The sequence below is a fragment of the Mobula hypostoma genome, chromosome 6 (assembly GCF_963921235.1).
Source record: "Mobula hypostoma chromosome 6, sMobHyp1.1, whole genome shotgun sequence".
NCBI classification, from domain to species: Eukaryota; Metazoa; Chordata; class Chondrichthyes; order Myliobatiformes; family Myliobatidae; genus Mobula; species Mobula hypostoma.
In genome coordinates, this window is record NC_086102.1 from 102808058 (window position 1) to 102835935 (window position 27878).

The 27878-nt window shown below is 44.5% G+C and overlaps 1 protein-coding gene across 1 annotated transcript in view; it reads left to right on the forward strand.

Annotated features, from left to right (window-relative positions):
• Nucleotides 1–24670, forward strand: part of LOC134348736 (protein FEV-like) — a 34337-nt gene extending 9667 nt beyond the window's left edge. The window contains exons 3-4 of the mRNA XM_063052539.1: nucleotides 15559–15717; nucleotides 24147–24670. Coding sequence (XP_062908609.1) covers nucleotides 15559–15717; nucleotides 24147–24670 — 683 coding nt within the window. The remainder of the gene's footprint in view (nucleotides 1–15558; nucleotides 15718–24146) is intronic.
• The last annotated feature ends 3208 nt before the right edge of the window (nucleotides 24671–27878 follow it).

The window sequence follows — 27878 nt, forward strand, 5'->3', positions numbered from 1 at the left end:
TGCCTGTTTACACATTGTACTGAGTGCCTGTTTTGCAAGTTGTACTGATTTCCTGTTTTGCACATTGTACAGAGTGCCTGTTTTACATGTTGTACTGAGTATCTGTTTTGCACGTCGCAACTAGTGCCTGTTTTACACATTGTGCTGAGTGCCTGTTTTACAGGTTGTACAGATTGCCTGTTTTGCATATTGTACAGATTGCCTGTTTTACACATTGTACTGTGTGCCTGTTCTACACATTGTACTGATTGCCTGTTTTACACATTGTACTGGGTGCCTGTTTTACACATTGTACTCAGTGCCTGTTTTGCACATCGTGCAGACTGCCTATTTTACACGTTGTACTGAGTGCCTGTTTTACACGTTGTACTGAGTGCCTGTTTTGCACATTGTACTGATTGCTTGTTTTACACATTGTACTGAGTGCCTGTTCTACACATTGTACTGAGTGCCTGTTACACGTTGTACTGAGTGCCTGTTTTGCACATTGTACTGAGTGCCTGTTTTGCAAATTGTACTGAGTGGCTGTTTACACATTGTACTGAGTGCCTGTTTTGCAAGTTGTACTGATCTCCTGTTTTGCACATTGTACAGAGTGCCTGTTTTACATGTTGTACTGAGTATCTGTTTTACATGTCGCACTGAGTGCCTGTTTTACACGTTGCACCGATGCCTGTTTTACACGTTGTACTGAGTGCCTGTTTTACAGGTTGTACAGATTGCCTGTTTTGCATATTGTACTGATTGCCTGTTTTACTCATTGTACTGATTGCCTGTTTTACACATCATACTGATTGTCTGTGTTGCACAGACTACTGAGTGCCTGTTTTACACATTGTACTGAGTGCCTGTTCTACAAATTGTACTGAGTGCCTGTTTTACACATTGTACTGAGTGACTGTTTTGCAAGTTGTACTGATTTCCTGTTTTGCACATTGTACAGAGTGCCTGTTTTACATGATGTACTGAGTATCTGTTTTACACGTCACACTGAGTGCCTGTTTTACACGTTGCACTGATTGCCTGTTTTACACGTTGTACTGAGTGCCTGTTTTACAGGTTGTACAGATTGCCTGTTTTACACATTGTACTGAGTGCCTGTTTTGCACATCGCACTGATTGCCTGTTGTACAAGGTGTACTGATTGCCTGTTTTGCGCAGAGTACTGATTGCCTGTTTTACACATTGTACTGAGTGCCTGTTTCGCACGTTGTACTGATTTCCTGTTTTGCACATTGTACAGAGTGCCTGTTTTGCATGTTGTACTGAGTATCTGTTTTACACATCGCACTGATTGCCTGTTATACACGTTGCACTGATTGCCAGTTTTACAAGGTGTACTGATTGCCTGTTTTGTGCAGAGTACTGAGTGCCTGTTTTACACATTGTACTGAGTGCCAGTTTTACACATTGTACTGAGTGCCTGTTTTACACACTGTACTGATTGCCTGTTTTACACATTGTACTGAGTGCCTGTTTTGCACGTTGTACTGATTTCCTGTTTTGCACATTGTACAGAGTGCCTGATTTGCATGTTGTACTGAGTATCTGTTTTACACATCGCGCTGATTGCCTGTTATACACGTTGAACTGATTGCCTGTTTTACAAGGTGTACTGATTGCCTGTTTTGCGCAGAGTACTGAGTGCCTGTTTTACACATTGTACTGAGTGCCAGTTTTACACATTGTACTGAGTGCCTGTTTTGCGCATTGCACTGAGTGCCTGTTTTGCAAGTTGTACTGATTTCCTGTTTCGCACATTGTACAGAGTGCCTGCTTTACACGTTGCACTGATTGCCTGTTTTACAAGTTGTACTGATTTCCTGTTTTGCACATTGTACAGAGTGCCTGTTTTACATGTTGTACTGAGTGTCTGTTTTACACGTCGCACTGAGTGCCTGTTTTACTCGTTGTACTGAGTGCCTGTTTTACACATTGTACAGAGTGCCCGTTTTACATGTTGTACTGAGTATCTGTTTTACACGTTGCACTGAGTGCCTGCTTTACAGGTTGTACAGATTGCCTGTTTTGCATATTGTACTGATTGCCTGTTTTACACATTGTACAGAGTGCCTGTTTTACATGTTGTACTGAGTACCTGTTCTACACATTGTACTGAGTGCCTGTTTTGCACGTTGTACTGATTTCCTGTTTTGCACATTGTACATAGTGCCCGTTTTACATGTTGTACTGAGTATCTGTTTTACATGTTGCACTGAGTGCCTGTTTTACACGTTGCACTGATTGCCTGTTTTACACGTTGTACTGAGTGCCTGTTTTACACATCATACTGATTGCCTGTGTTCAGCAGACTACTGAGTGCCTGTTTCACACATCGTACTGATTGCCTGTGTTGCACAGACTACTGATTGCCTGATTTACACATTGTACTGAGTGCCTGTTCTACACATCGTACTGATTGCCTGTTTGGCACATTGTACTGACTGCCTACTTTACACATTGTACTCAGTGCCTGTTTTGCACATTGTGCTGATTGCCTGTTTTACACGTTGTGCTGAGTGCCTGTTTTACATTTTGTACTGAGTGCCTGTTTTACACACTGTATGATTGCCTGTTTTACACATTGTACTGAGTGCCTGTTTTGCACGTTGTACTGATTTCCTGTTTTGCACATTGTACAGAGTGCCTGTTTTACATGTTGTACTGAGTATCTGTTTTACACGTCGCACTGAGTGCCTGTTTTACACGTTGCACTGATTGCCTGTTTTACAAGTTGTACTGATTTCCTGTTTTGCACATTGTACAGAGTGCCTGTTTTACATGTTGTACTGAGTATCTGTTTTACACGTTGCACTGATTGCCTGTTTTACAAGTTGTACAGATTGCCTGTTTTGCATATTGTACTGATTGCCTGTTTTACACATTGTACTGAGTGCCTGTTTTACACATCATACTGATTGCCTGTGTTGCACAGACTACTGATTGCCTGTTTTGCACAGAGTACTGAGTGCCTGTTTTACACATTGTACTGAGTGCCAGCTTTACACGTTGTACTGAGTGCCTGTTTTGCACATTGTACTGGGTGCCTGTTTTGCACGTTGTACTGATTTCCTGTTTTGCACATTGTACAGAGTGCCTGTTTTACATGTTGTACTGAGTATCTGTTTTACACGTCGCACTGAGTGCCTGCTTTACACGTTGCACTGACTGCCTGTTTTACACGTTGTACTGAGTGCCTGTTCTACACATTGTACGGAGTGCCTGTTTTGCATATTGTACTGATTGCCTGTTTTACACATTGTACTGAGTGCCTGTTTTACACATCGTACTGATTGCCTGTGTTCAACAGACTACTGAGTGCCTGTTTTACACATCGTACTGATTGCCTGTGTTGCACAGACTACTGAGTGCCTGTTTTACACATTGTACTGAGTGCCTGTTCTACACATTGTACTGATTGCCTGTTTGGCACATTGTACTGACTGCCTACTTTACACATTGTACTCAGTGCCTGTTTTGCACATTGTGCTGATTGCCTGTTTTAAACGTTGTACTGAGTGCCTGTTTTACATTTTGTACGAGTGCCTGTTTTACACGTTATACTGAGTGCCTGTTTTGCACATTGTACTGATTGCCTGTTTTGCACATTGTGCTGAGTGCCTGTTTTACACATCATACTGATTGCCTGTGTTGCACAGACTACTGATTGTCTGTTTTACACATTTTACTGATTGCCCGTTTTGCATATTGTACTGAGTAGACGTACAACGGACAATCAGTACAACGTGCAAAACAGGCACTCAGTACAACGTGTAAAACAGGCACTCATAATGTACTGAGTGCCTGTTCTACACATTGTACTGATTGCCTGTTTTACACATTGTACTGGGTGCCTGTTTTACACATTGTACTCAGTGCCCGTTTTGCACATCATGCAGATTGCCTGTTTTACACGTTGTACTGAGTGCCTGTTTTACACGTAATACTGAGTGCCTGTTCTACACATTGTACTGATTGCCTGTTTGGCACATTGTACTGAGTGCCTACTTTACACATTGTACTCAGTGCCTGTTTTGCACATTGTGCTGATTGCCTGTTTTACACGTTGTACTGAGTGCCTGTTTTACATTTTGTACTGAGTGCCTGTTTTACACGTTATACTGAGTGCCTGTTTTGCACATTGTACTGATTGCCTGTTTTACACATTGTACTGAGTGCCTGTTCTACACATTGTACTGATTGCTTGTTTTACACATTGTACTGAGTGCCTGTTCTACACATTGTACTGAGTGCCTGTGTTACACGTTGTACTGAATGCCTGTTTTGCACATTGTACTGATTGCCTGTTTTGCACATTGTGCTGAGTGCCTGTTTTACACATCATACTGATTGCCTGTGTTGCACAGACTACTGATTGTCTGTTTTACACATTGACTGATTGCCCGTTTTGCATATTGTACTGAGTAGACATACAACGGACAATCAGTACAACGTGCAAAACAGGCACTCAGTACAACGTGTAAAACAGGCACTCATAATGTACTGAGTGCCTGTTCTACACATTGTACTGATTGCCTGTTTTACACATTGTACTGGGTGCCTGTTTTACACATTGTACTCAGTGCCCGTTTTGCACATCGTGCAGATTGCCTGTTTTACACGTTGTACTGAGTGCCTGTTTTACATTTTGTACTGAGTGCCTGTTTTACACGTTATACTGAGTGCCTGTTCTACACATTGTACTGATTGCCTGTTTGGCACATTGTACTGAGTGCCTACTTTACACATTGTACTCAGTGCCTGTTTTGCACATTGTGCTGATTGCCTGTTTTACACTTTGTACTGAGTGCCTGTTTTACATTTTGTACTGAGTGCCTGTTTTACACGTTATACTGAGTGCCTGTTTTGCACATTGTACTGATTGCCTGTTTTACACATTGTACTGAGTGCCTGTTCTACACATTGTACTGATTGCTTGTTTTACACATTGTACTGAGTGCCTGTTCTACACATTGTACTGAGTGCCTGTGTTACACGTTGTACTGAGTGCCTGTTTTGCACATTGTACTGAGTGCCTGTTTTGCAAATTGTACTGAGTGTCTGTTTACACATTGTACTGAGTGCCTGTTTTGCAAGTTGTACTGATTTCCTTTTTTGCACATTGTACAGAGTGTCTGTTTTACATGTTGTACTGAGTATCTGTTTTACACGTCGCACTGAGTGCCTGTTTTACACGTTGCACTGATTGCCTGTTTTACAAGTTGTACTGATTTCCTGTTTTGCACATTGTACAGAGTGCCTGTTTTACATGTTGTACTGAGTATCTGTTTTACACGTCGCACTGAGTGCCTGTTTTACACGTTGCACTGATTGCCTGTTTTACAAGTTGTACTGATTTCCTGTTTTGCACATTGTACAGAGTGCCTGTTTTACATGTTGTACTGAGTATCTGTTTTACACGTCGCACTGAGTGCCTGTTTTACACGTTGCACTGATTGCCTGATTTACACGTTGTACTGAGTGCCTGTGTTACAGGTTGTACAGATTGCCTGTTTTGCATATTGTACTGATTGCCTGTTTTACACATTGTACTGAGTGCCTGTTTTACACATCATACTGATTGCCTGTGTTGCACAGACTACTGATTGCCTGTTTTACACGTTGTACTGAGTGCCTGTTTTACATTTTGTACTGAGTGCCTGTTTTACACGTTATACTGAGTGCCTGTTTTGCACATTGTACTGATTGCCTGTTTTACACATTGTACTGAGTGCCTGTTCTACACATTGTACTGATTGCTTGTTTTACACATTGTACTGAGTGCCTGTTCTACACATTGTACTGAGTGCCTGTGTTACACGTTGTACTGAGTGCCTGTTTTGCACATTGTACTGATTGCCTGTTTTGCACATTGTGCTGAGTGCCTGTTTTACACATCATACTGATTGCCTGTGTTGCACAGACTACTGATTGTCTGTTTTACACATTGACTGATTGCCCGTTTTGCATATTGTACTGAGTAGACGTACAACGGACAATCAGTACAACGTGCAAAACAGGCACTCAGTACAACGTGTAAAACAGGCACTCATAATGTACTGAGTGCCTGTTCTACACATTGTACTGATTGCCTGTTTTACACATTGTACTGGGTGCCTGTTTTACACATTGTACTCAGTGCCCGTTTTGCACATCGTGCAGATTGCCTGTTTTACACGTTGTACTGAGTGCCTGTTTTACATTTTGTACTGAGTGCCTGTTTTACACGTTATACTGAGTGCCTGTTCTACACATTGTACTGATTGCCTGTTTGGCACATTGTACTGAGTGCCTACTTTACACATTGTACTCAGTGCCTGTTTTGCACATTGTGCTGATTGCCTGTTTTACACTTTGTACTGAGTGCCTGTTTTACATTTTGTACTGAGTGCCTGTTTTACACGTTATACTGAGTGCCTGTTTTGCACATTGTACTGATTGCCTGTTTTACACATTGTACTGAGTGCCTGTTCTACACATTGTACTGATTGCTTGTTTTACACATTGTACTGAGTGCCTGTTCTACACATTGTACTGAGTGCCTGTGTTACACGTTGTACTGAGTGCCTGTTTTGCACATTGTACTGAGTGCCTGTTTTGCAAATTGTACTGAGTGTCTGTTTACACATTGTACTGAGTGCCTGTTTTGCAAGTTGTACTGATTTCCTTTTTTGCACATTGTACAGAGTGTCTGTTTTACATGTTGTACTGAGTATCTGTTTTACACGTCGCACTGAGTGCCTGTTTTACACGTTGCACTGATTGCCTGTTTTACAAGTTGTACTGATTTCCTGTTTTGCACATTGTACAGAGTGCCTGTTTTACATGTTGTACTGAGTATCTGTTTTACACGTCGCACTGAGTGCCTGTTTTACACGTTGCACTGATTGCCTGTTTTACAAGTTGTACTGATTTCCTGTTTTGCACATTGTACAGAGTGCCTGTTTTACATGTTGTACTGAGTATCTGTTTTACACGTCGCACTGAGTGCCTGTTTTACATGTTGCACTGATTGCCTGATTTACACGTTGTACTGAGTGCCTGTGTTACAGGTTGTACAGATTGCCTGTTTTGCATATTGTACTGATTGCCTGTTTTACACATTGTACTGAGTGCCTGTTTTACACATCATACTGATTGCCTGTGTTGCACAGACTACTGATTGCCTGTTTTGCACAGAGTACTGAGTGCCTGTTTTACACATTGTACTGAGTGCCAGCTTTACACGTTGTACTGAGTGCCTGTTTTGCACATTGTACTGGGTGCCTGTTTTGCAAGTTGTACTGATTTCCTTTTTTGCACATTGTACAGAGTGTCTGTTTTACATGTTGTACTGAGTATCTGTTTTACACGTCGCACTGAGTGCCTGTTTTACACGTTGCACTGATTGCCTGTTTTACAAGTTGTACTGATTTCCTGTTTTGCACATTGTACAGAGTGCCTGTTTTACATGTTGTACTGAGTATCTGTTTTACACGTCGCACTGAGTGCCTGTTTTACACGTTGCACTGATTGCCTGTTTTACAAGTTGTACTGATTTCCTGTTTTGCACATTGTACAGAGTGCCTGTTTTACATGTTGTACTGAGTATCTGTTTTACACGTCGCACTGAGTGCCTGTTTTACACGTTGCACTGATTGCCTGATTTACACGTTGTACTGAGTGCCTGTGTTACAGGTTGTACAGATTGCCTGTTTCGCATATTGTACTGATTGCCTGTTTTACACATTGTACTGAGTGCCTGTTTTACACATCATACTGATTGCCTGTGTTGCACAGACTACTGATTGCCTGTTTTGCACAGAGTACTGAGTGCCTGTTTTACACATTGTACTGAGTGCCAGCTTTACACGTTGTACTGAGTGCCTGTTTTGCACATTGTACTGGGTGCCTGTTTTGCACGTTGTACTGATTTCCTGTTTTGCACATTGTACAGAGTGCCTGTTTTACATGTTGTACTGAGTATCTGTTTTACACGTCGCACTGAGTGCCTGCTTTACACGTTGCACTGATTGCCTGTTTTACACGTTGTACTGAGTGCCTGTTCTACACATTGTACGGAGTGCCTGTTTTACACATCGTACTGATTGCCTGTGTTCAACAGACTACTGAGTGCCTGTTTTACACATCGTACTGATTGCCTGTGTTGCACAGACTACTGAGTGCCTGTTTTACACATTGTACTGAGTGCCTGTTCTACACATTGTACTGATTGCCTGTTTTACACATTGTACTAAGTGCCTGTTTTGCACGTTGTACTGATTTCCTGTTTTGCACATTGTACAGAGTGCCTGATTTGCATGTTGTACTCAGTATCTGTTTTACACATCGCGCTGATTGCCTGTTATACACGTTGAACTGATTGCCTGTTTTACAAGGTGTACTGATTGCCTGTTTTGCGCAGAGTACTGAGCGCCTGTTTTGCGCATTGCACTGAGTGCCTGTTTTGCAAGTTGTACTGATTTCCTGTTTTGCACATTGTACAGAGTGCCTGTTTTACATGTTGTACTGAGTGTCTGTTTTACACGTCGCACTGAGTGCCTGTTTTACTCGTTGTACTGAGTGCCTGTTTTACACATTGTACAGAGTGCCCGTTTTACATGTTGTACTGAGTATCTGTTTTACACGTTGCACTGAGTGCCTGCTTTACAGGTTGTACAGATTGCCTGTTTTGCATATTGTACTGATTGCCTGTTTTACACATTGTACAGAGTGCCTGTTTTACATGTTGTACTGAGTACCTGTTTTACAATGTTGCACTGAGTGCCTGTTTTGCACGTTGCACTGATTGCCTGTTTTACACGTTGTACTGAGTGCCTGTTTTACACATCGTACTGATTGCCTGTGTTCAGCAGACTACTGAGTGCCTGTTTTACACATCGTACTGATTGCCTGTGTTGCACAGACTACTGATTGCCTGATTTACACATTGTACTGAGTGGCTGTTCTATACATCGTACTGATTGCCTGTTTGGCACATTGTACTGACTGCCTACTTTACACATTGTACTCAGTGCCTGTTTTGCACATTGTGCTGATTGCCTGTTTTACACGTTGTGCTGAGTGCCTGTTTTACATTTTGTACTGAGTGCCTGTTTTACACACTGTATGATTGCCTGTTTTACACATTGTACTGAGTGCCTGTTTTGCACGTTGTACTGATTTCCTGCTTTGCACATTGTACAGAGTGCCTGTTTTGCATGTTGTACTGAGTATCTGTTTTACACATCGCACTGATTGCCTGTTATACACGTTGCACTGATTGCCTGTTTTACAAGGTGTACTGATTGCCTGTTTTGCGCAGAGTTCTGAGTGCCTGTTTTACACATTGTACTGAGTGCCAGTTTTACACATTGTACTGAGTGCCTGTTTTACACACTGTACTGATTGCCTGTTTTACACATTGTACTGAGTGCCTGTTTTGCACGTTGTACTGATTTCCTGTTTTGCACATTGTACAGAGTGCCTGATTTGCATGTTGTACTGAGTATCTGTTTTACACATCGCGCTGATTGCCTGTTATACACGTTGAACTGATTGCCTGTTTTACAAGGTGTACTGATTGCCTGTTTTGCGCAGAGTACTGAGTGCCTGTTTTACACATTGTACTGAGTGCCAGTTTTACGCATTGTACTGAGTGCCTGTTTTGCGCATTGTACTGAGTGCCTGTTTTGCACGTTGTACTGATTTCCTGTTTTGCACATTGTACAGAGTGCCTGATTTGCATGTTGTACTAAGTATCTGTTTTACACATCGCGCTGATTGCCTGTTATACACGTTGAACTGATTGCCTGTTTTACAAGGTGTACTGATTGCCTGTTTTGCGCAGAGTACTGAGTGCCTGTTTTACACATTGTACTGAGTGCCAGTTTTACACATTGTACTGAGTGCCTGTTCTACACATTGTACTGAGTGCCTGTGTTACACGTTGTACTGAGTGCCAGTTTTACGCATTGTACTGAGTGCCTGTTTTGCGCATTGTACTGAGTGCCTGTTTTGCACGTTGTACTGATTTCCTGTTTTGCACATTGTACAGAGTGCCTGATTTGCATGTTGTACTAAGTATCTGTTTTACACATCGCGCTGATTGCCTGTTATACACGTTGAACTGATTGCCTGTTTTACAAGGTGTACTGATTGCCTGTTTTGCGCAGAGTACTGAGTGCCTGTTTTACACATTGTACTGAGTGCCAGTTTTACACATTGTACTGAGTGCCTGTTCTACACATTGTACTGAGTGCCTGTGTTACACGTTGTACTGAGTGCCTGTTTTGCACATTGTACTGAGTGCCTGTTTTGCAAATTGTACTGAGTGCCTGTTTTGCAAGTTGTACTGATTTCCTGTTTTGCACATTGTACAGAGTGCCTGTTTTACATGTTGTACTGAGTATCTGTTTTACACGTCGCACTGAGTGCCTGTTTTACACGTTGCACTGATTGCTTGTTTTACAAGTTGTACTGATTTCCTGTTTTGCACATTGTACTGAGTATCTGTTTTACACATCGCACTGAGTGCCTGTTTTACACGTTGCACTGATTGCCTGTTTTACACGTTGTACTGAGTGCCTGTTTTACAGGTTGTACAGATTGCCTGTTTTGCATATTGTACTGATTGCCTGTTTTACACATTGTACTGAGTGCCTGTTCTACACATTGTACTGAGTGCCCGTTTTGCACTTGGTACTGATTGCCTGTTTTACACATTGTACTGAGTGCCTGTTCTACACATTGTAATGAGTGCCCGTTTTGCACTTGGTACTGATTGCCTGTTTTACAAATTGCACTGATTGCCTGTTTTACACATTGTACTGAGTGCCTGTTCTACACATTGTAATGAGTGCCCGTTTTGCACTTGGTACTGATTGCTTGTTTTACAAATTGTACTGATTGCCTGTTTTACACGTTGTTCTGTGTGCCTGTTTTGCACATTGCACTGATTGCCTGTTTTACACATTGTACTGATTGCCTGTTTTACACATTGTACTGAGTGCCTGTTTTGCACATTGCACTGATTGCCTGTTTTACACATTGTACTGAGTGCCTGTTTTACACATTGCACTGATTGCCTGCTTTGCACATTGTACTGATTGCCTGTTTTGCACTTCATACTGATTGCCTGTCTTGCACATTGTACTGATTGCCTGTTTTAAACATTGTACCGATTGCCTGTTCTACACATTGTACTGAGTGCCTGGAATTAACTGCTGAAGGGGTAAGAGAAGGAGACTTTGAGAGGCATATTAGAGATTCTTAAATAAGCACATGACTATGCAGAGATTGATAGGGTATGAATATTGTGTAAGCAAAATGGGTTAGTTTAGTTTGGCATTTAATTGCTGGTTTAGTTAGTTTGACACTACATCACAGCCCGTAGGATCTTTAATTGCTCTAGGTATTGGTGTTGGTTTGTTATTGTCACATTTACCCTGATACATTAAAAGTTTGTCTATCACACTGTTTATGTGGATTAGATCGTTCCACAGTGTATTGGAGCGGAAAATGTTAAAACAATAATAATGCAGAATAAAGTGTAACAGTTCAGCCAACCCTGTGATCCGTGCGCTAGCTGCTCATACCTGAGTTGTATTGTTCCATCACAGGCAGTTGTATCGTCCTTTGCCCTAAACCTTTCCCTCTTTCAAGATGGCTCTGCAGGAGGTGGACTTATTTTGACTCCATACATAGCCTCCGCATCTGAGATGGAAGGCCTTACTGAAACTGATCACGCTAAAGTTTTGTGTGGCATGGCTTTTGAGATGACATGTGTGATTGGACTGCCGTCTGTTCGATGTGCCATTGGGCAAAATCTAACTGTCATATCCAGGCACCATTGCCACCTTTTGAGGTCCCTGAGCGACAGTTTGACCATGTCAATGTGAACCTCGTTGGCTATCTTCCCCCCTCCTTGTCACCCCCAAGGTTTTACACACATCCTTACCATGGTGGGCCGTACCACCAACTGGCCCGAGATCATCCCTTTAGTATTGATTACGGCTGCAGACATGGCGTTCATCAGCTCCTGAGCTGCTCTGTCTGGCATCCTTTCTGATATTTCACCTGACAGCGGTCCCCGGCTCATATCAGACCTCTGGACTGCTATGGCTCAGACCCTCGCTGTTAGGCTACATCACACCACGGCGTATCACCCACAGTCCAATGGCCTATGCAAGCAGTTTCACCGCTCATTAAAGGTTGCTCTGAGGACTTCCCTGACAGATGAGAGTTGGCATGATCGTCTCCCATGGGTCCTGTTCAGAGCAGCTCCAAAAGAGGATCTGCAATTGTCTGCGGCTGAGATGGTATATGGACAGCCATTATGAATGTCAGATGATTTTATTCCTAACAGCACAACCGCCTAGTTGGCCTCTCAATGGCATTCCATCCTCAGTAAATTCAATTCCTTTGCACCTATTCCTACCTCCCATCATGGTGTACAGTTCTCTTGGGTTTCTGTTGACCCACTTTCCACCTCGTTTGTTTTCGCCCGCCATGATGCACACCAACATCTCCTTAGGCACCCTTACGATGGCCATTCCACATTTTGGAATAGGAAGAAAAGACTTTTATCATTGTTAAGAGGGTTAAACCTGAATGTATTTCAGTAGATCGCCTTAAACTGGCCACCAGGATTGGGAGGATTCCAGTACCGTTCCCTTGGTGTCACGATGTGACCATGAGTGTGTTTACACACCTTTGGATGAGCCAGTGGCACCTGTTGTTCCTCCATCCATGGAACAACGGCCCCGAGCCAGACAGCTCGTCCGAGCTCCAGACAGGCCCACAATGCTGGTTTTGGTGAATTCTGTGGGGGTGGGCGTGAGGGAGGGGGAAGGTCCTGTGTAGGGTAACATAATTGGTGGAAATGTACTGATATTGAGGAAGCTTCACTTTAAGAGGCTGGTCTGACACGATGACATAATCACGTGGGGTACCTTTACCATGCTTTGTGTTCAGTTTTTGGAGTACAATAAATGAGTTGTTCGGGTTTTTCATCAACATAAAATGCCTCCACTGTTTTTATTTGCGAAAACCTACAGAGGAAAACTTTGAATAGGTTTGGACTTTATTCCCTAGGGCATGGGAGATTGAGGGGAGATTTGACAGAAGTATACAAAATTATGTGGGGTATAGATACAGCAAATGCAAGCAGGCTTTTTCCACTGAAGCTGGATGAGACGAGAACTAGAGGTCATGGGTTAAGGGTGAGAGGTGAAAGGGGAACTTGAGGTGAAGTTCTTCACTCAGAGGATAGTGAGACTATGGAACAAGCTGACAGTGGAAGTGTTGGATGTAGGTTCAGTTTTAGATAGGTACATAGATTGAAGGGATTTAGAAGACTATGGTTCAGGGTTGGGTCGATGGGACGAGGCAGATTAATAGTTTGGCATGGCATGGACTAGATGGGCCAAAAAAGCCTGTTTCTGTGCTGTCGTGTTGCATGTCTTGCTGACGTGTGTGTGTATATATACATAGAAAAAATACACACACCCATACATATATATATATATATATATATATATATATATATATTAGACACACACACACACACACACCTATTGACCCTATCCTAATCACAGAACAATTTACAATGACATTAACATACTAACTGGTACATCTTTGGACTTGGGAGGAAGAGGGGGCACCCGGGGAAACCCACATGGTCATGGAGAGAACGTACAAACTCCTTACAGGTGGTGCCAGAATTGAACTTTGAACTCCAAACGGCCTGCACTGTAATCGTATTGCGCTAACCACTACGCTTTCATGGTAAAGGAAGTGTTCATGGGTTTATGGTCCATACAGAAATCTGATGGCAGCAGGGAAGAAAGTGTTCCTAAAACACTGAGAGTGTTTTCAGGATGCTGCCCTCCTCCCTGGTGGGGGAGAGGGGGAGGTGTTTATTGATGGTACTGCTCTTTTGAGGCCTCACCTTTTGAAGATCTCCTTGATGGAGGGGAGGCACCAGCCATGATGGAGTTTACAACCCTCTGCAGCCTCTTCCAATCCTGTGCAGAGTGCCCCATGGTGGCCAGTGATGCAGATAGAGAGAATGCTCTCCATGGTACAACTATAGAAATTTGCTAGAGTCTTAGGAACAGCAGCTTCTCTATAACCATCAGGTCCTTCAACCGACCTGCACAGTCCTCACCCTACCTCAGCAACAGAACACGACAGACTAGCTCTTGCACGACCCCGAGTGGCCTAATCCTGCTCACCCTTTAAGTATTTTATATTGGATGTATACTTTATCAGCTCTACATCACTCTGAGAGATAGTTTTGCGCAGAGGTTGATAGACTCCGGCTGACAAACGCAACAGGTCTCAACCCTGTGCCCTGATCCTGATGCAGAACACCCCCTAAGCCCTCCCTGCTGACATCCATATCACTACATACAGCATTCGGGGGTTTGCAAAAGCCAGCACAGGCACTTGTGTCAGCAGCTCCTTCAGCAACGGAAAGGTCTCTTCACATTTTGCATCCCATCTCGCTCCAAAAGGCTCTGAAGGGTTAAAATAATCTTTTCCATCCTTTCCTTTCATCCTCCCTTTCTCCCCCAAGGAAGAGTAACCATACAGAAGCTGATTTAAAGGGCGAATCACTTTAGAGTAGTCTTTCACAAATCTCCAATAGTACCCACAGAACCCAAGGAACAAGCACAAAGCGTTCACAGTCTGGGGTCTTGGCCCTGTGGTCACCACCTCTATCTTAGACGGATCTGCACCTACTCCATCCCGTGAGACTATGTACTCAGCATAGCGGACAGACGTCTTGCTAAACTGGCACGTGTTCAGGGAAAGTTTTAAGCCCTTGGCATTCAGGCGACCCAGCACCTTCAGTTGCCTTGTTTCATGTTCCTCCAAGGTGGACCCAAACACTATGAGGTCATCTCGATAAACCAACTCCTAAGCAAGTTCATATCCCCCACTGTTTTCTCTATGACACGCTGGAAGGTCATAGGGGCTCCTGATATGCCCTGGAGCATCCTTTCAAACTGGAAGAATCCCAGTGGACATATAAAGGCCACCTTCTCTTTGTCAGTCTCACTCCTGGGGATCTGCTAATGTCCACTCCTCAAGTCCAGCACCCTGAACTACTTCTCAGCACGCAGACAGGCCAGCGCATCTTCTAATTTCAGAACTGTATACTGGTCAGGGACGGTGCACCTGTTCAGTGTCCTATAGTCCACACTTATCCGTAGCTTCTCATTCTCCTTCCGGGCCACTACTATTGGAGATGTGCAAGGGCTTCAGGACTCAGTGATGATCCCAGCTTCCTTCAACTTACACAAATGCTGCTGAATGCCTTCCATCTCTGCAGGGGCCAGTCGCCACGACCTTTCACTAAACCGGGTTTCCTCTGTCACCCAGATAGCGTGACGAGTACTCTTGGAACAACCCACATCAAACTCAGCAGTAGAAAAGACACCTTCCAGTTTCAACACCTTCTCTACGGACCTCCTCTTCCAACCCGCAGGTACCGGGGAACACCAAAGTTGAATGACTTGGCGGTCATCTTTCCTCTTTTTGGAGAGAGTTTCTCCCTGGCTTGTCTCACAGGAACTCTGGACATCACCGTCACCAGGAAGAGGTGTACCATTAGCATCCCCTGCCTGAGGGTGACCTCCTGCTCCGAAGTGTTCCTGACACTCACTGTCATCCTGTCTGCCTGTACAACCAAGGGCTTCTACAGTTCAGGCCTCACCAGTACCCCAGCAGGTAAGCCTGAAACCTCTTCGTGGTCTTCCAGAGGGCCTACCAAGAGGGCCTCGGCATCAGGCATTCTGGGAAATGTAGGGTTTCCCATCACTCTAGCTACTTCCCCGGGCTGTAACATGACTGGTTTTGACTGGGTGAACCACACAGTCCCTTGTTTATGCTCATCATCCGGCCCAGTGCGGCCACACACTTCCTCAAAAGCAACTCAGAACGCAGGGTGAATGGACAATGTTCTCAGAAAGCTCTCTCCAACTTTCTCCTTGCAGGCTCCCACTAGCCTCCTCACAATAGGAGTATTCATCCCCACAAGAATTGAAGGTCCACCCTTCTCGACCGGGTCCAGACAAACCAACATTAGTGTATCAAGGTCCTCAGCTACTCCCACCTCTGCCTCCGAAAGCTCCAGCTTCAATGACAAGTAACCATCGTACGGATAGTCATCCACACTAAAACTCCCAGATCTCTAACGCACTGAGTGGCGTCAATGGTAAATGTGTCAAATACTGGTTGTAAAACGAACAGTACAGCAGAGTAACCTGAGAACCGGTGTCAAGTATGGCTCGAGCATAAATACCCTCAATCCATCGCAATACACTGGAGCTTGGCCCCACTAAGCCTTCAGGAATAGGGTTTTTGGCTTTAGGATGTTCCTTGATATATTGTTCCCTCACTGAGTCTCTCTCTGCTTAGGTGCCTGGCGAATCACTCTCCGAGGATTCTCCTGCCCTTCACCTCAGTTATAACAGACAATACCGGTCGCTCCCCTTCTCTCGGGACCCCAGTCACTAGCGGCCCTCTGCATAGACTGTCCCCTCAGGGGTTCTGCCTCCCATTCAGCTTTGTCGTATGGAGTGGCCGCACCTGCTCATAACAACCGGGACATCTCCGTTCTCAACTCTGCCATGAGCTCCTTTACCACCCCTAGGGTGCGCTATCACGGGTCACTTCAGCTAGGAGAGCACTTCCGAGGACAGTGCCCTGCTGACGGAGACCTCCCGTGCCTCCGTTGCATTCTCCTCCGCTCGTACTTCTCTCATCAGCTCCACAAACGGGGGGGGGGGGGGGCGCGTCTTATGAAACATTGGGAGACTGCAGGCGATCATGTCCTGTGACTGTGTGCCTTTCTCCACTTGGTCCATTCTTAACTGGTTCACCTCAGCCGTTTAAATGGCCCCCACTATGCTGCAAGCAACTCAGCTGCCTCTCTAGCCGAAAAATGTAGGCAGAAAGTTTCAACCCACTTCTCCTGAAACATGTTCTGAAACTCCGTCATACAACTCACTGGATCAATGCTCAGGGCAATCACATAGCATCCAATGAAATCGATCCCAGACGATACCCCCACAAATGGAACCTCCCCAGTCTCCTTGGCTGCATGAGTCTAGGGAATACCCACAAGGGTATACTAGGGTCCTGCCAAACCCATGAGACCGATACGGCTCTCCCTCCCAAACACCGGTTTGTGTGGATGCTGTGTAATTTACAACCCTGTTACAGTTCAGTGCCATGAAATTACAGACAGCACACTGCATACGATTAAAGGAATTACATTTAAGAATCTTAACTTAACTAAAGGGTTAGTAAAGAGAAGAAGGAAAATAACAAAAAGGCCCATTATAATTAAACAGTCAAATGTGCACAAGTTGGAGCTCAACTCGTCCAAAATTCATAATCAATACTCACTGATCCTTAGGCGACCTCCGCACCTTACTCCATTGAATCATGGTCCCACACTGGGCTGAATCCTATGACTGGTTCTCTCCAGCGTCTTCTCTCTTCAGTTCCCACCGAACAAAGACCCCAGCTCACACCAGTGTCTGGCACACAACAAAAAACCCACTCTCCTGATCGGATGCCTCACTTTCTGAAGCACCCGTTATCTCTAACCATAACCCAAACACTGCTTCTACAGAAAGACTATCACATTAGCAGTAAAATTCACTAGGGCGATAGGGTTACCATGAGCTGGCCATCCTTACGTGGCGATTTCAAAGACTTTTGATGAAGTCGGATCATTCCTTGTTTCCCTTTGTTATTTGGAATTTGTTACCGGCAACTGCTCCACCAATGTGGTGAGGAACACTTCTGCTGGGTCACAGTATGAAGACTTTCCTTCTTCAGTTGCCGACAGTGGATGACGTGACAAGCCAGCAATGTTGCTGTGCTGTTTGGTACCCCTGAACTCTATCTCATAAGAGTGGGTTCTTAGAAAAAGTGCCCAATGTTGGAACCAGGTAACAGTCATCACTGGAATTCCCCTCCCGTGATTAAAAGTGGACACAAGGGGTTGGTGATCTGTCACTGGTGTAAACTTTAGTCTGTAACTTTAGAGTTAGTGGTAGAACTTCTTTATTCCCCGTACTAGACTCAGGGCCTCTCAATCAATCTGTGCGTAGTTGCATTCTACGCTCTTCTGTGACCCTGAAGCAAACGCAATCGGGAGTTCAGATCCACTTTTCATCCTGTGTGACAAAAGGGCTCCAATGCCATAAGGGGATGCGTCACATGCCAGTCTGATGGATGGAGATGGGTCATAATGGGTAACATCATCTGATGTTATTCGTCTTTTTATATCCCAGAATGCTCTTTCACATCTTTCTGACCATTCCCACTTTGTTCCTGTCTGGAACAAGGCATTCAATGGATGTAGCACTGTAGCAATGCTTGGGAGAAACCAGTGATAGTAGTTTACTAAGCCCACGTATGACCTGAGTTATGACACATTTTCCAGTTTGGGTGCCTATAGCACTGCTTCAGTCTTCTCTTGTGGCTTATGTAAGCCCTGCTTGTCAATGACGTGTCCACAATATGAGATTTCATTCTTGAAAAACTCACATTTCTCTCTCTTTGTGCGCAGACCATACTCACTCAGCCTGGTAAGCAATTAGCCAAGGTTCTGGAAGTGCTCTTCATAATTCTTGCCAGTCATGATGATGTCATCAAGCTAACATTCTGTTTCTGGGATATCTTGGAGTACTTGGTCCATTGCTCTTTGCCAAATTGCTGGAGCTAATGTGATGCCAAAGATGAGATGATGATGCAGGAGCAGTCCCCTGTGAGTGTTGATTGGGAGGAACTTCCTGTTGGACTCCTCAATCTCCATTTGCAGATAGGCTTGTGATAAGTCTGCCTGCCAAAGATGAAAAAATGTCTTCTATTCATGGCAGGGGATACCGCACAGTACATCACTCCAGTTTAACACTCACCTTGAAATCCCCACATACGCAAATGGCTCTGGCCTTCCTTTTATTGATCACTGGGACAATGAGTGTGGCCCAATCACTCCACTCAACCTTGAAGAGAATTCCAGACACCTCCAAGTTCTGCAGTTCAGCATGCACTTTAGGACGTAGTCTGTAAGGCAACGGACACTCTTTATGGAATCTTGGTGTTGCTGCTTCATCCAGTTCAAATCTGGCCTTCATGCCTTTGAGTTTACCAATCCCCTACTCAAACACTTTTTCTTTAGCATTAAGCAGTTGTTCCAGTCTCTGGTTGGTGCTACTGTTTGGTCTGCTGTTGCCTGTTGTTGTCACACTGAGAGCTTTGACTGAGTGCCAGTCTAGTTGGACTTTTCTCAATCATTCACATCTGAAAAGCATCGGCCCTCCACTTTTCAATACATAAAGCTTGACTGCTGTGTTTGCCTCCATGTCTCATTTACCTTCAGTTTATCTTTGGGAGACATTTTTTCACCTATATAGGTCTTTATCATCACTGAGGTCTTCTCTAATGATATGTTAGAAAACAGTCTGTTGTAATCAGCCTCCGAAATTATAGACAAAGCTTATCCTGTATCCAGCTCTATTTTCATTTTTACACCAGGCACATCTATTGTGATCCATATGATTTTGTGATCTGCTTCAGTTATACTGTGCAGTTCTAGGCATCACAGTTCACCTTCATCTGACTCTGTGTTGTCTGATTCTGTTTCTCATTCGGTCACTTTGTGCATTTGCTTAGTTTTGTGTTTGAAACTTTTCACTCGGTGTACTGAAAGTTTGCACAGTTCTGCAATGTATTCAAAAATGTCTTCATCCTCTGACTGGTTCCTTTTGTAAAATTGAAATCTCTCAGCTACTACCAGTGGTTTAGGGCTCAAGTGGTTTTGTAAAATTGTAACAATTTTGTTGAATGTCTTGCTTGCTGGCTTTTCAGAAGATACTAGGTTGTGTAAGAGACTGTACCCATTAAGCTAAGAAGCACGAGGGCTTCCTTTTCCTTATCCACATTGTTCGTGTTACAATACAGTTCAACCCTCTTGATATACAACTCGCACCTTCAGAAGCACTGTCAAATTTGTCAACTTTTCCAACTAAAGCCGTCGCTGCGTTATTTTCACTTGAAATTTCCTAGTTGTGCATCTTTCACCATGTATTGTGCACTGTTACTCACACATCTCTTTGTTAGCGCCCGTGATGGCTCTCTCCCTTTCCCCTCCCTGTCTCATCCTGTAACTGTTGGTGCAGTTGGTGATATCCACTGACATTCAGGTTCACACTTGTCGCCAATTTCTTGTGTCTTTGCAACAACATATCAATTTAATGAAGGCGGGAGATGGCTTTAACTGGTGTATTCACATTGCAGAGAGAGAGAGAGAGAGAGAGAGAAAACAATCCATACTTTACACACTTGTCCTTCATGTTTCTACTTTCTAAGCTGTTTATGAATAGTTCCAATGCTACATTAGTTTATTTAGTGATCTCTGTTTTGGTGGAGGGATTCCTGTCCACTGCATTTTTCTCATACTCCTGGACACTAAACCAACTCTGCATCCCTCTGAGGACCATACGCATGTTTGCAAGAGAGGAAAGATGCCTGATTTGCTGTTGTTTACGTTACTTGTTGCGTTCTATGTTGTTCTGCCGAGCATTGTGGCCATGCTGTGTTGGTGCTGGAACGTGTGGTGACACTTGCGGGCTACCCCCAGCACGTCGTTAGGTTGTGTTGGTTGTCAATGCAAACCACGCATTTCTCTGTGTGTTTCCATGTACATTTGATAAATCTAAATTGGAATCAGAGTCCGAATTTTCAAACTGTTTCCATCACCCTCTCAAACAGTGCCTTCCGTCTCAGAATTAACATTTCTTATACTGTTCCTCTCACCTTCCTACCAAGTATTTAACGCAAGGAGTGTTGTGAACAAAGCAGATGAGCTTACGGCGTGGATCAGTACTTGGAGCTATGATGTGGTGGCCATTACAGAGACTTGGATGACTCAGTGACAGGAATGGTTACTTCAAGTGCCGGGTTTTAGATGTTTCAGAAAGGACAGGGAGTGAGGCAAAAGAGGTGGTGGCGTGGCACTGTAGATCAGAGATAGTGTCACGGCTGCAGAAAAGCTGAACGTCATGGAGGGATTGTCTACGGAGTCTCTGGGTGGACGTTAGGAACAGGAAGGGATCAATAACTTTACTGGGTGTGTTTTATAGGCTGCCCAATAGTAACAGGGATATCGAGGAGCAGAAAAGGAAACATATCCTGGAAAGGTATAATAATAACAGAATTGTCATGATGGGAGATTTTAATTTCCCAAATATCGATTGGCATCTCCCTAGAGTGAGGGGTTTAGATGGGGTGGAGTTTGTTAGTTGTGTTCAGGAAGGTTTCTTGATAAAACATGTAGATAAGCCTACAAGAGGAGAGACTGTACTTGATTTGGTATTGGGAAATTAACCTGTTCAAGTATCAGATCTCTCAGTGGGAGAGCATTTTGGAGATAGTGATCATAATTCTATCTCCTTTACAATAGCATTGGAGAGAGATAGGAACAGACAAGTTAGAAAAGTGTTTAATTGGAGTAAGGGGAATTATGAGGCTATCAGGCAGGAATTGGAAGCTTAAATTGGGAACAGATGTTCTCAGGGAAAAGTACGGAAGAAATGTGGCAAATGTTCAGGAGATATTTGTGTGGAGTTCTGCATAGGTACATTCTAATGAGACAGGGAAGTTATGGTAGGGTACAGGAACCGTGCTGTACAAAGGCTATAATAGATCTAGTCAAGAAGAAAAGAAAGGCTTACAAAAGTTCAAAGAGCTAGGTAATGTTAGAGATCTAGAAGATTATAAGGCTAACAGGAAGGAGCTTAAAAAGGAAATTAGGAGAGCCAGAAGAGGCCATGAGAAGACCTTGGTGGGCAGGATTAAGGAAAACCCTAAGACATTCTACAAGTATGTGAAGAGCAAGAGGATAAGACACGAAAGAATAGGACCTATCAAGTGTGACAGTGGGAAAGTATGTATGGAACCGGAGGAAATAGCAGAGGTACTTAATGAATAATTTACTTCAATATTCACTATGGAAAAGGACCTTGGTGATTGTAGTGCTGACTTGCAGCAGACTGAAAAGCTCGAGCATGTACATTTGTAGATATTAAGAAAGAGGATGTGTTGGAGCTTTTGGAAAGCATAAAGTTGGATAAGTCACCTGGACCGGATGAGATGTACCCCAGGCTACTGTGGGAGGTGAGGGAGGAGATTGCTAAGCCTCTGGTGATGATCTTTGCATCATCAATGGGGATGGGAGAGGTTCCGGAGGACTGGAGGGTTGCGGATGTTGTTGCTTTATTCAAGAAAGGGAGATAGCCCAGGAAATTATAGACCAGTGAGTCTTACTTCTGTGGTTGGTAAGTTGATGGAGAAGATCCTGAGAGGCAGGATTTATGAACATTTGGAGAGGCATAATATGATTGGAAATAGTCAGCATGGCTTTGTCAAGGGCAGGTTGTGCCTTAGGAGCCTGACTGAATTTTTTGAGGATGTGACTGAACACATTGATGAAGGAAGAGCAGTAGATGTAGTGTATATGGATTTCAGCAAGGCATTTGATAAGGTATCTCATGCAAGGTTTATTGAGAAAGTAAGGAGGCATGGGATCCAAGGGGACATTGCTTTGTGGATCCAGAACTGGCTTGCCCACAGAAGGCAAAGAGTGGTTGTAGATGGGTCAGATTCTGCATGGAGGTCGGTGACCAGTGGTGTGCCTCAGGGATGTATTCTGGGACCCTTACTCTTTGTAAATTCTATAAATGACCTGGATGAGGAAGTGGAGGGATGGGTTAGTAAGTTTGCTGATGACGCAAAGGTTGGAGGTGTTGTGGATAGTGTGGAGGGCTGTCGGAGGTTACAGAGGGACATCGATAGGATGCAAAACTGGGCTGAGAAGTGGCAGATGGAGTTCAATCCTGATAAGTGTGAAGTGGTTCATTTTGGTAGGTCAAATATGATGACAGAATGTAGTATTATTGATAAGACTTTTGGCAGTTTGGAGGATCAGAGGGACCCTGGGGTCGAGTCTATAGGACGCTCAAAGCAGCTGCACAGGTTCATTCCGTAGTTAAGAAGGTGTATGGTGTGTTGGCCTTCATTAATCGTGGAATTGAATTTAGGAGCCGAGAGGTAACGTTGCAGCTATATAGGACCCTGGTCAGACCCCACTTGGAGTACTGTGCTCAGTTCTGGTCGCCTCACTACAGGAAGGATGTGGAAGCTATAGAAAGGGTACAAAGGAGATTTACAAGGATGTTTCCTGGATTGGGGAGCATGCCTTATGAGAACAGGTTGAATGAACTCGGCCTTTTCTCCTTGGAGCGACGGAGGATGAGAGGAGACCTGATAGAGGTGTATAAGATGATGAGAGGCATTCATTGTGTCAGAGGCTTTTTCCCAGAGCTGAAATGGTTGCCACAAGAGGACACAGGTTTAAGGTGCTGGGGAGTAGGTACAGAGGAGATGTCAGGGGTAAGTTTTTTACTCAGACAGTGGTGAGTGCGTGGAACGGGCTGCCAGCAACGGTGGTGGAGGGGGATGCGATAGGGTCTTTTAAGGGACTTTTGGATAGATACATGGAGCTTAGAAAAATAGAGGGCTATGGGTAAGCCTAGTAATTTCTAAGGTAGGGACATTTTTGGTACAACTTTGTGGACCAAATGGCCTGTATTGTGCCGTAGCTTTTCTACGTTTTTATGTTTCTATCTGAAAGTCAAAGTCATATTTTAGTTTATTATCATCCACAGGAGTACAGGAATGCCCAGGTGCATTGGAAAAACTTACTTGCAGTAGCATCACAGACATGCAGGCAGTTAAATCAATATCCTCTCTTTGTGGGATCTTGAAACCTGCAAGGAAAATAATACTTTCTCTACTGTTACTGAGGGCAGCATGGCAGTGTAGCAGTTAGAGTGATGGCTATTACAGTGCCAGAAAGCTGGGTTCACTTCGTCCCTCAGCTGGAGGATCTGCTACGTGTTGGTAGGTGAACTAGCCACATGGATGTAACTGAGCAGTATGGGGGCGTGGGGGCGGGGGACTCATTGGGCTAGAAGGGCTTGTTTCTCTAAATAAAAGAAATAAAATCTGTGCTTTGAGAGGTAGTGTTCTGTGTGAGGAATGCAAGCTCCTTGTCTCTAACTGAGTTTCTTCGGCTCTAGGGAGTGGGCAGATCCAGTTGTGGCAGTTCCTCCTGGAGCTGTTGTCTGACAGCACCAACGTCAACTGCATCGCCTGGGAAGGAACCAACGGCGAGTTCAAGCTGACTGATCCGGACGAGGTGGCCAGGCGCTGGGGCGAACGCAAGAGCAAACCCAACATGAACTACGACAAGCTGAGCCGCGCCCTCCGCTACTACTACGACAAGAACATCATGACCAAGGTTCACGGGAAACGCTACGCCTACAAGTTCGACTTCCATGGGCTGGCACAGGTGTGCCAGCCTTCTGCAGCTGAGCATGCCCTCTACAAGCTGCAGAGTAACCTCACCCACATCCCCTTCTCTGAGATCCCCAAGCTCAACGTCACCCCCTCGGGATTCTCCTACTGGTCAGGGTCAACCCCTACCCTCTACCCAGGGCATGGGCTGCAGAGCCCGGCCCACTTCAGTCCCGTGGGTGGGTCACACCTCAGTGGCATCAGTAACATTACCAGCATCAATAACCTCAACGGCCCCTACCACTGAACGTGGTAGGACTGGTGTGGGCTCCACAGATCCTGCTGTTTTCCTTTCGCACAGCAGATGTTTATCCTGATCAAATCCCGAATTGAAGAGGGAAAGAAAGGAATTACCGTGTCTCTGATTAATGTCTCAATGCCGTTTGATGCACTTATCTGAGACACAGGAGAATGTACGTGTTGGGAACTGGAGCAACAAACCATCTGCTGGAGGAACTCAGCAGGTCAGGCAGCATCAGTGGGAGGAAAGGAACTGTCGACACTTCAGGGTGAAAACCTGCATCTGCACTCTACAGAGTCATAGAGTAATAGAAAAGTGCAGCACAGAAACATGCCCTTCAGCCCATCTAGTCTGTGCAAACCATTTAAACTGCCTTCTCCCACCGACCTGCATCCAGACATAGTCCTCCATACCCCTACTATCCTCATACCTATCCAAACTTCTCTTAAATGTTGAAATCGATCTCTCCTGCACCACTTGCACTGACAGCTCATTCCACACTCTCATCGCCCTCTGAGTGAAGAAGTTTTTCCTCATATTCCTCTTAAACTTTTCACCTTCCACCCTGAACCCATGACCTCTAGTTGTAGTCCCACCCAACCTCAGCAGAAAAAGCCTGCTTTCATTTACCCTCATAATTTTGAATACCTCTATCAAATTTCCTCTCAGTCTTCTGTGCTCCAAGGAATAAAGTCCTAACCTATTCAATCAGTGCAGATGCAGGGTTTTGGCCTGAAACAACAACAGTTCCTGTCCTCCCAATGATGCTCTCCTGCCCGCTGACTTTCTCCAGCAGATCCTTTGTTGCAATGCACATCCCTTTGCTTTGTTATGTTCTAAATCATAACCATTTTACCATGTTGTTACTGAGTCCATTACAAGTGGAGACATCACAGAAATATGCATCATCTTGCCTCTTAACCTTGTACATCTCTGTCAAGAAAGATGATTTGCTAGAGCTGTACAAAATGATAAGAGGCATAGATTCAGCAGACAGTCAAGGACTTTTTCCCTGGTGGGCATGGTTAATACCGGGGGCATGATTTGATGTTGATTGTGGGGACGATGCCAGATGTATTGTCTGTGTTTTACACTGTGTGGTGAGTGTGTAAACCTTCCTGCCAGGGGTGGTGGTAGAGGCAGGTACATTGAAGAGACGCTGAGACAGGAACATGGATAACAGAAAAATGGTAGGCTATGCGTAGGAGGGAAGGGTTGGATTGATCTTAGAGCAGGTTAAAGGTTGGCGTAATGTCCTGGGTTGCAGGGCTACACTGTGCTGTAGAGTTCTATGTTTCAGGCTATTCAGCCCATCATGCTGTTCCTTCACCTGTCTCTTTGTCCAAGCTATTCAGATAATCCCAGCCCTTGCTTCCTGCCAATAGCCCCAATGGTAAACCAATTCTGAGCCCGGAACCTACTTCTACCACCCTCTCAAGCAGTGTATTCTGGATTAGAATTAACATTTCCCTCTTCATTTTTTGCCAAGTATCTTAAATGTGGATCCTCTGCTCATTCATATCCCTTCCGTTGGAAAGTGCTGTTTCTTATTTATTCAATAAACTTGTATAAAGAGTTTACAAGTTCCAAGAGTCAGAGTCCTAACAGCACAGAAACAGGGCTTTCAGCCCCATATGGTTCCTGCCAACCATCTAAGCCAGTCCCACTTGCCTGCACCTGGCCAATATTACTCAGAAGTATTGTGTTTGGTTCTGGTCACCTCAAAATAGGAAAGATGTGGGAACTTTAGAGAGGGTGCAGAGGATGCTGCCTGGGTTAGAGAGCACGTCTTATGAGGATAGGTTGAGTGAGCTAGGGCTTTTCTCTTCAGCATGGAGGATGAGAGGTGACTTGATAGAGGTGTACAAGGTGATAAGAGGCATCGATAGCATGGACAGCCAGTGCCTTTCCCCCCAGGCAGAAATGGCTAATACTAGATGACATAATTTTAAGATGACTGGAGGAGAGTATAGGGGGTGTCATACATAGGTTTTTTTACACAGAGTGGTGGATGCATGGAACACTTGTCAGGGGTGGTGGGAGAGACAGATACAATAGGGACATTTAATAGATAGGCACATGGATGAAAGAAAAATGGAGGGTTATGTCGGAGTGAAGGCTTAGATAGGAAGTCACACAAAGTGCTGGAGGAACTCAGCAAATCAGGCACATCTATGGATAAATAACTGACATTTTGGGCCGAGACCCTGATGAAATGTCTCGGCCCAAAACATTGTCTGTTTATTTATAGATTCTGCCTGATCTACTGAGTTCCTCCAGCATTTGTGTGACTTCCTCTGGCAGGGCATTCCATATACTGACCACCCTCGGAGTTGAAAATTTACTCCTCAGGTTTGTATTAGAACTCCTCCCTCTCACCTGAAATCTATAGCCTTTAGTTGTTCCTTACCAACACCGGGAGAAAGATTGAGAGCATTCACTCCTCATAATTCTACACACATTGAAACCATGGAACATGGAACAGTATAGTACAGGAATAGGCCCTTTGGCCCACAATGTTGTACCAGACCAATTAAATTAGTCGTCAAATGGCTAACTAAACTAATCCCCCAGCCTACAAAATGGTTCAACTGGTTCTGCTTTTATCAGAAAATGTATACGGTATACAACTTGAAATACTTGCCTTCACAGACATCCACAAAAGCAGAGGAACCCCAAAAGAATGAATGACAGAAAAATATTAGAACCCCAAAGCCCCCGCTCCCCCTCCCCCCACAAGCCTGTCTGAGCAAAAAATGTCAGTGCCCACTACCCACCAAACAACAGCAAAGCCCCGAAAGAGAGACCGTGATCTGTAGTAAAAAAAAAGCCTATTGTTTACCCGACGGTTTGACATGCCACAAGCTCTCTCTCACTAACTAGGGACAGAGAGGTGTCACCCATTTCACATCAACGGGGGAGACTAGTAGTGGCTGTAACGGCTTTGCAGTGCGCCGTGTCGCTTTTCATTCTGAGATTCTCTGACTCAAGAATCGGCAGCAAACTCTCCCTCCGTCCAGAGAGAGAGAGAGCAATTGCTCGACTACAGAGGCCTCTGTCCATACATCCGCCCCAGCGGAGATGCTGATGTTCCTTCTCCCGCGGTGCCTCAGTCGACACCACCTCCCTGGGATCAGCATCTTCCGGGGCGCGCCCGCAGAATGTGGGGAAATGGTCGGCCGGCAAGCTCCAGGGACGGGAACTCATCCACAGT